Genomic DNA, 10,000 nt, shown 5'->3' with positions numbered 1-10,000 from the left:
ATGAGTGATGAATATGGATGTGGTAAGTAATAATCTGTTCTAATATATATTTTCCTTACAATTGTTCATCTGTTGTGGTACAGATAATATTTTTTGTAGAATGGTCTCCATATATATATATATATATATATATATATATATATATATATATATATATATATATGTATATATATATATATATATATATATATATATATATATGTGTGTGTGTGTGTGTGTGTTTTAGGGGGATCCCACTATCTTAGTGGACTTGGTGCATATAGTGCCCTCTTCATTTAACAGACAGTTCGAAGGCCACTGTACCGAAAAAGAAAAAAAGGTTTATGCTGTATTGACAATTTTTCTTTGATATAAAAGGGGGAGACACATTAAGACAATAAAAGGTGGCTAGAATGTCAAAGCAGGTGAAGATATGGATCAGTTTTCTTTATGAGGATGTAGTCATATATATGGGTAAAGTGAGGATATGTAGGCCGGTGAAAAAGTAAGGGTCGGTAGACTAGTGAAAAAGAACTATATCGAGTGAAACTAGGGAAGAATTTTAGAAGTTTTATTTCGGCTGTGATCAGATTGTGAAGTGGTCTCCCCAATCAGACAGTTGAGTGGTAGAACTTCAAAAGTTTAAACTTGCAGCGGATGTTTTTATGCAGAACAGGCTGACATGAGTCTGTCTTTATAGTTTACATATGACTTTATCTATTTTTAACGTTGTTACTGATTATTATTATCATTATTATTATTATTATTATTATTATTATCCAAGCTACTGCCCTAGTTGGAAAAGCATGGTGCTATAAGCCTAAGAGCTCCGATTGGGAAAAATAGCCCCGTGAGGAAAGGAAATAAGGAAATAAATAAATGATGAGAACAAATTAACAATAAATCATTCCAAGAACAGTAACAACGTCAAAACAGATATGTCACATATAAACTATAAAAAGATTTATGCTAGCCTGTTCAACATAAAAAGATTTGCTTCAACTTTGAATTTTTGAAGTTCTACTGATTCAACTACCCGATTAGAAAGATCATTCCACAACTTGGTCACAGCTGGAATAAACCTTCTAGAATACTTTGTACTATTGAGCCTTATGATGGAGAAGGCCTGGCTATTAGAATTAACTGCTTGCCTAGTATTACGAACAGGATGGAATTGTCCAGGAAAATCTGAATGTAAAGGATGGTTATGAAAAATCTTATGCAACATGCATGATGAAATAATTGAACGACTGTGCCAAAGATTAATATCTAGATCAGGAATAAGTTTCTGTCCAACAAATTAAGATGAGAATCAGCAGCTGAAGATCAGTCAGGAGAACAATACTCGAAACAAGGTAGAATGAAAGATTTAAAACACTTCTTCAGAATAGATTGATCACCGAAAATCTTGAAAGACTTTCTCATAAGCCAATTTTTTGTGCAATTGAAGAAGACACAGACCTAATGTGTTTCTCAAAAGTAAATTTACTGTCGAGAATCATACCTAAAATTTTAAAAAAGATTCATACAAAGCTAAAGAAACATTATCAATACTGAGATCCGGATGTTGAGGAGCCACTGTCCTTGACCTACTTACAATCATACTTTGAGTTTTGTTATGATTCAACTTCATACCCCATAATTTGCACCATGCACTAATTTTAGCTAGATCTCTATTAAGGGATTCAGCAACCCAAGATCTACATTCAGGGGATGGAATTGATGCAAAGAGAGTGGCATCATCTGCATATGCAACAAGCTTGTTTTCATGTGTATATAGTATGAAAAGTAATGGACCAAGAACACTACCCTGCGGAACACCAGATATCACATTCTTATACTCACTATGGTGCCGATCAACAACAACTCTTTGAGATCTATTACTTAAAAAATCAATAATAATGCTAAGAAACGACCCACCCACTCCCAACTGTTTTAGTTTGAAAACAAGGGCCTCATGATTAACATGGTCAAAGGCAGCACTAAAATCAAGGCCAATCATATGAACTTCCTGACCACAATCAAGCGATTACTGTACAGCATTGAAGATTGTAAGAAGGGCATCACATGCTCCAAGGCCTTTACGAAAACCAAATTGCAAACTAGGGATTAGATGAGTACCTTCAGCAAACCTAATAAGACTTTTTGCCAGAAGACATTCAAAAACTTTGGATAATATGGGAGTTATGGAAATTGGGTGGTAATCAGTGGGATTTGAGCTACCACAAACACATTTAAATAAAGGAGTAACATTACCAATTCTCCAACAAGTGCTAAAAGCTCCTCTTCTTGCGAACTTGTGCGAAACAACAGATAACTTTAGAGCTAAGAAATCTGCAGTCTTTATAAAAAACGAAGGAAAAATGCCATTTGGGTTTACACCTCCATAAGCATCAAGGTCCATCAACAGAGCTTTAATTTCACGAGACAGAAAAGCTAAACTAGTTAGTTTAGCCTCAGGAAAACAAGATTGAGGAAGTTCAAGTTTTTCATTACTCTGTTTACTGTCCAAAACATCAGCCAAAAGGGTTGCCTTTTCCTTTGGACAGTGAGTGACTGATCCATCTGGTTCAAGTAAAGGAGGAACTGTTACATCTACAGCAAAGAGTGCAGATTTAAGGGTAGACCACTGTTTATGTTCCTGAGTTGTACCAGAAAGGGTTTCTTTTATGGTTAAATTGTATTCCTTTTCAGTTGAGGCATAAACTCTCTGAGCAAAAACTCTAAGCTGAGTATAGTTATTCCAGGTCAAATCTGATCTGTTACCCTTCCAAAGATGATAGGCATCCTGCTTCTCCAAATAAGCACGTCTACAGTCATCATTGAACCACGGTTTGTCCTTCACTCGGTACCTTAGCACACGAGAAGAGATACGCCTATCAATTATGTTGACTAGATTCTCATTCAAAGGAACAACAGGATTAACACTACTATATGATTGTGACCAATTCTAGCACAAAAGATCATGCAAAATCCCATTGTAGTCTGCTTGAGATTTCATATAAATTTTACAAGAGTATGATACATCAGGGACAGGCTGCTCAGTCTTCACTACTAATGAAATCAAGGCATGATCAGATGTCCCGACTGGAGAACCAACCTTACTAGTTATAACGCCAGGGGAGTCGGTGTATACGAGGTCTAAGCAATTACCAGATCTATGAGTAGCTTCACTTATGATTTGCTCACAGCCTGATTCTGAGGCAAAGTCTAAAGCTTTTAAGCCATGGCGATCGGTAGGAGAGATAGAACCTAACCACTCCCTATGGTGAGCATTAAAATCCCCAACAAAGATAAAAGAGGCCTTTCTATCATCTTGTATCTTAGCCATAATGGTAAGAAGACAATCGAAGATAGAATCATCCATGTCTGGATTCCGGTAGATCGAACACAAATAAGAGTTGTTATGCCTGCCACAAACTTTTATTACCTGAATCTCATGACATCCACATTTATAGCAGGACTTATGAGAAGCAGGGTACTCAGTCCTAATATACACCGCCATTCTCCTGGCCCTAGGGATGGAATCACGTTTTAACATTGTGGGTTTCTTAAAACCAGTTATATGGAGCTCAGATGAGTGCTTCATACTAGAATCCAAAGTTTCTGAGCACAAAAGAATATCATATTGTCTGGACGCAACTGTAAGGTATTGAATATTTGCATAAGATATTTTATATTCTTTATTCATTACTTCTCAAATATAGTTTATCTATTTCCTTCTCTCACTGAGCTATTTCCTCCTGTTGAAGCCTTTGAGCTAATGTATCCTTCTTTTTTAATCAAGCTAGTAGCTTAGCTAGTAATAATAATAAGAATAGGAGGAAGAGCTGTGAAAGCTGGTAAAGCACTATAGTATATGCAAGAATACATACTAGTGAGTAACAGAAAATATGTTGTGTTGTGGAATTTTTTTGCACGCACAAAGTGTTCATCCTTTAGTCAATACTTTATTCTCTGGACCTCTCCTTTTTAGTGGTCATATATACACCTATAAATGACATGTATGTGTGTGTAAATCAAAATTAAATGGATAACTTATTTTTTTAATCTTTCTAGGCCTGGTAGAAGTAGGAATACATAAAGAAAAAAACATGGGCCTCTTCACTTCTATCGCTAACACTTTACGCTAAAATTGGGCTTTTTAAAAAGTTTTGATGAATTTCCGTTTCTACTGAGGTCTATTGAAGTATATATATATATATATATATATATATATATATATATATATATATATATATATATATATATATACATATATACACATATTTACCAAGAGAGGCTGGCTTAAGCGAAAAGACGAAACAAAATGGTTCCTTTCTCACTCATTTGTTAATTGTTTAGTATATAAAGCACAAGTTTAGAAAGCTTTCACAACATTTAATGGCCTCCCTCACCTTCAATTAGGCTATTACTACAGATTGGAGGCTGCTGCAAATAAATGTGCTATCGAATGTTAGTGGTCAAAAAACGTGTTACTAATCTATTCTTTTTGCATGATTCGGTATCTAATTAGTGCTTTCTGATAGATACTGATGCCTGACATTCCGTTTTGCAACATTCCCTTTCAAGGTACGCCCCCATCATGCTAAGACTGCAGATGTCTGCTGGTGGGCACTAATGGATCTGCTATCCCCACCTGCACCTATGAGACACTGACAGTTGTTTGGGGACATCCAGTACCGGTGAAATTTCATCCTCGCCGACATCACACTGTCTATCTTTGGCACAGATTTCCTCACCCATTTTCACCTGGTTGATGTCGCACATCAATGCCAGTTTCTACTCATTCACACCATTATCAGCTGCTCCCTTCGACCTCGCTCTCCACATCAACACTCCCATGGATGGCTACGCCCACCTCTCCTCTTATATCCCGACATCTTCCCGCCACGCATGGTATTATCACCATATTGAGATGATGGGACCTCTAGCATTTGTAAGAATCAGACATTTGGTGTCAGATTGTTTGACAGATGCCAAAAGGAAAGAAATGAGAGCCTTTATCAAAAGGCTACACATCGTTCTGAAGGAAAATGAAACCCTATGACCTTGTGGGGACTACAGGCGTCTTATCATGTAGACAAAACTAGACCACTACCCGCTCCTTAACGTTGTCAATATCACCACCACATCATCCTTGACTGTCTGTAGCAGAACGTCCTTGCAGTCAGTGTAGTCAGGTACAACAAGTGTACCTTTGGTATTCACCCCCTCACTTATAAAGTACCAGCAGCCCTAACCATTAAAGCACTGCAGAAGTTCTTGGGTATGGCAAAATATTATCACCGGATCTTGGCAGCCATCGGCAGCACTTTTGCTCTTCCCCCTTTGACTCCCTCAATGGCTTACCAAAAAACGTGAAGTGGTGCCCCCTTCAGGACGCAGCCTTCTTCAGTGCAAACAAATCCCTATGAACTGCAATTACTCTCACCTTTTCCATGCCAACTGTACCCTTTCTACTTTCCACCGATACCAGGGACATCACTGTATGGGTGGTACTCGAATAGGTCATCATTGGTCGCCTTCATTAGAAAAATTTCCAATGCAGAATCCAGCAACTCAATTTGGCTGGCTTATCATTTCCACCACTTCTTAAAGAGCATCATCATTTGCAAGGACCTCGTGCACGCCTTCACTTGACAGTCCGATGCCTGATCCTTTTCATCAATGCCGACATCTGTCTGCCATTGCTGAATACAATTCCACCATTCAACACATCCCTTGTAAACTGAATCCTGTCTCCGATGCCCTTTCAAGAAAACCACTGGTAGCTGCTAACATTTGAATAGATTAAAAGGTCATAGCAAAAGCCCAGCAAAGGGGTCTTGAATACCAAACATGCAGGACATCCTGCATGTGTCTCCATTGGTAGGACATCTCCTTCGATGACACCTGCTCCATATGCCGACAGGGGATTCAATTGATCTATGTCCTTTCATGCTCCTCACGTCTATCTATAGCAAGATCAGTATCCTGGAGCATATCACTTCAGATAGTAGTACCACCCTCACCTCTAATGTATGGACATCATCACACTTTACATCAGACTACTGCTTGTAATCTTGCAGTGAATGGAACGGTCAAAGGTTTGCATAGCATCCTCAAAGCAGCTTTAATGTCCCACTGCATTGATTCTAGCTAGTCTCCACAATATTCGTGGGTTCTCATCGGACTGAGAACACGATGGGTATCTCTGCAGCAAAAATGGTATGTGGCGTGTCTTCCCTGTGGAATTTTTTTCCGGCCACCACCTCCTCCAATGATCTCCAGCACCTACATAATTTTGTTGGGAAATTTGCCCCACTGTTGTCATATTTACAAGGCCCCTCAAAGCAGAACATAACAAGGCCCCTCAAAGCAAAACATACCAGAAGGCCTACTCACCACAATGCACATCTTCGTGCACCAATGCTTGCAACCCACCGCTTATGCTCCCATGCACGGTACCATTCCATGGTATCCATCGCACTCCAAAAGCTCTCCTCAACATCCATAAAAAAATATTAATATATTTTCAATTTTTATGCCAATTTTAACCTTTGGTACGTCTCTAACTGTATCGGCATTCAGGCTGCTAGCAACACTCAAGCTAAATGTCAAAAGACATTTCATAGGTATTAGGTTGAGATGCTACCGCTGGAGAGTTACGGGGTTCTTTGACTGGCTAGACAGCAATACATTGGATCATTTTCTCTGGTTACAGTTCATTTTCCCCTTGCCTACACATACACACCGAATAGTCTGGCATATTCTTTACATATTCTCCTCTGTCCTCTTAAACCCGACAACACTGAGATTACCAAACATTTCTTCTTCACCCAAGGGGTTACTGCACTGTAATTGTTCAGTGGCCACTTTCCTCTTGGTAAGGGTAGGAGGGACTCTTTAGCTATGGTAAATAGCTCTTCTAGGAGAAAGACACAACAAAATCAAACCATTTATCTCTAGTCTTGGGTAGTGCCATAGCCTCTGTAACATGGTCTTCCACTGTCTTGGATTAGAGTTCTCTTGCTTGAGGGTACACTCGGGCACCTATTCTATCTTATTTCTCTTCCTCTTGTTTTTATAGTTTATATAAGAGATATCTATTCTAATGTTACTGTTCTTAAAATATTTTATTGTTCTTTGTTTCCTTTCCTCACTGGGTTATTTTCCCTGTTGGAGCCCATGGCCTTCTAGCATTCTGCTTTTCCAACTAGGGTTGTAGCTTAGCAATTAATAATAATATTAATAATAATAATGTACCCATGCTAACTTTGATTTTATCATTGTTATTATTCAATTGTCACTCTTATGGGACTTTTTAGGCATATAAATACCTAGATATTCAGTAAATAAAATGGCAGGCCCTCGTTCTTTTTCATCTATCCCAGGCTCCTCTCAATTGGCTTATAAATCCCTGCATATATTCAATTTTATCTCCCACAAAATCCCAAATCTATTTTCAGTATTTTTCGCATGCCTCAACTATCATTTTGGCTTAACCTATAAATCGCAATTTTTTATTTTTTTGCGCTAATGGTATCAGTGTTACCAAGGACAAATTTCCTTTTATGATTAACATTATTTCTTTTTGTACTTGAAGCATGGGGAACAGTAAAAGTTCAGCTTGATTAGATTATCTTGACTGCAATGGTAATGTTGATTGAGGTCAGGGAGGACTCTTTCAATGCATGACATTTATATACTAGGAAGCATTCCAGATGTAGTGAAAATGTCACAATCTACTTTAAATGTTATGAGATAAATAATTCTAATGCTATTGTAAATAACGTACATGAAAATTTCTTTTAGAATTATGATAAATTCTTGAAAGCATATAACCTCCAAAAGGTATTTATCTTCACCATACTCTAATTGTATTCCTTCATCTTGAATTCAGCATATTGCTCACCAACTATAATACTGAATTGACGTGGTAACACGTTATTTGGTTTGAGAACATAGAGCTGCTAACGCTTCGAGATTCTTTTCGTCCTCAATTTAAGCATTAAATCCGCCTCCAATTGACATTTCAATCAATACTGGTGCTATAGTTCAGATAATTCAAAGTTAGAACGTTTTGCTTGATGAATATTAAACCAGCTGATATAAATTCAAGTTCACCATAACATGAAGTTTAAGTGTTAATCTGTCAAATGTCGTTATACATTATTATCATAATAATAATAATAATAATAATAATAATAATAATAATAATAGTAATAATGATGATGATGATGATGATGATGATGATATTTTTATTATTAATATTATAAGAAAATTATGCATTGACATGCTTATGGTAATTCTACTAAATCCGTGCAGCTCCTGTATATCAGATTTTTGGTTTTCATGCTACATATCAATGTCTATGCCTAATTTTTGCAGTCTCATGGGTAAATACCTTATTATTTTCAGAAAAAAAATGTGTATTTAGCTTTTCCTCTTTCAAAAAGTTATGTAAATATTTTCAGCAAAATACCATCTACATGATAAATTCCATGGCAATAGACTAGCGACAGCTACTTTTCAATTTAATTTAAAAGAGAGAGAGAGAGAGAGAGAGAGAGAGAGAGAGAGAGAGAGAGAGAGAGAGAGAGAGAGAGAGAGAGACAGAGAGAGAGAGACGTCTGAGTTTAACGAAGCAAGGAAATCAAGTCTCAAAATATAATAGGTAACTTGAAGCAGGGAAGAAATCGGTATTAAATTTTCCATTTTGGAATCAAGATACAACAGAAGCCCCCTGTATTGGTTTTTAATAGCTCCCCTTCCCCCTCCTGCCAACGTTTTCATCTTTTTGGATGTCACATCATCCACTTACTTCGTTTACATTCTTTTCTAACGACATATTATGAACTAAACGACATTTTTAAAACCTAATGTTCTTTTAAACGTTATTTTGTTTATGTGAACTGTAATTTTCTTATATTATCTTCCATTGATATTTATATATGATTTATTTAGATTTAGAGATCTTTTTATAAAATATGGAGTTTCTGCGATGAATTTATTTTACCATCTGGTGCACGAGACCCGAAATATCACAGAGGAGGTTTTACAGATTCAGGACGCATCTGCAAATATTTCTCTGAAATACGATCTGCATTTGCAGAAAAGAAGTCGTTCGCATAATTTGTGACCTTGTGCTTGGCATCGGTAATGTGAATAAGAGTGAGAAATTTCATTCATATCTCGTTCCCTGCGTTTATTTTTCATGGCTTTTGGGGACATTTATTTTGATATTTTTAATGTTTCTTTTTTACTTGTTATGTTCTATTTTGATTTCATCTTTTTATTCCACTTTTTTACGCAAATAAATTATATCCTTTGACTCTGGGGAGGTAGTTTAATAGCTTTTGTAGCCTGCTACCTGATTAACTTTTCTGTGTGATAGATGACCGAGAGATGGTTCACAGCTGTGTCCAAAGAATTCAATGACAAAGTGGAAGATCAGAGAAGGTATTTGGAATGTCGGTACACTAACGGGAAGATTGTGAAAGATAGTGGATGTGATGGAGAGGAAGAGGATAGATATTCTGTGTGTGCAGGAAACAAAAGGGAAAGGAAATGGAACTAGAAAGACAGGAGATGGGTACAAGTTCTATTACAAGGGGTCAAGTGAGGGATGAAATGGAGTTCGGGTCATGATAGGTAAATTTTTACTTAATATTTTAAAATGATAATTTAAGCCTTCTCTCTCTCTCTCTCTCTCTCTCTCTCTCTCTCTCTCTCTCTCTCTCTCTCTCTCTCTCTCTCTCTCTCTCTCTCTCTCTCTCTCTCTCTCTCTCTCTTAACATAGAGGAACCTTCCAGTAAGCAAAAAAAAAAAAAAAATGTATCAATTAATTGAAAAGATCATTAGAAAAGAAGTATAAGTATTACATAAGGAGATTGATTTAAAATAACCCCTCAGTAATTATAATAAAAGCTGATTGTATGTATAAATATGATGGCATCTAGATAGAAAATAACCCTCTTATGATGTCGGCACATAGATGGAAGATATTTAAATGGATAATTGAAAAAATGAATTAAAA

At 36.8% G+C, this 10,000-nt stretch overlaps 1 protein-coding gene across 1 annotated transcript in view; it reads left to right on the top strand.

Moving 5' to 3' along the window:
* The window catches only part of LOC137634349 (G-protein coupled receptor GRL101-like), a 376,114-nt gene that overhangs the window by 168,618 nt on the left and 197,496 nt on the right, over window positions 1-10,000 (top strand). The window contains exons 7-8 of the mRNA XM_068366747.1: window positions 1-22; window positions 9,370-9,372. The exon at window positions 1-22 is cut by the window's left edge and continues 128 nt beyond it. Coding sequence (XP_068222848.1) covers window positions 1-22; window positions 9,370-9,372 — 25 coding nt within the window. The remainder of the gene's footprint in view (window positions 23-9,369; window positions 9,373-10,000) is intronic.

This window comes from Palaemon carinicauda, chromosome 44 (assembly GCF_036898095.1).
Source record: "Palaemon carinicauda isolate YSFRI2023 chromosome 44, ASM3689809v2, whole genome shotgun sequence".
Classification (NCBI taxonomy): Eukaryota; Metazoa; Arthropoda; class Malacostraca; order Decapoda; family Palaemonidae; genus Palaemon; species Palaemon carinicauda.
Note: the sequence above shows the minus strand (reverse complement) of the source record. Positions and strands in the feature narration are given on the sequence as shown.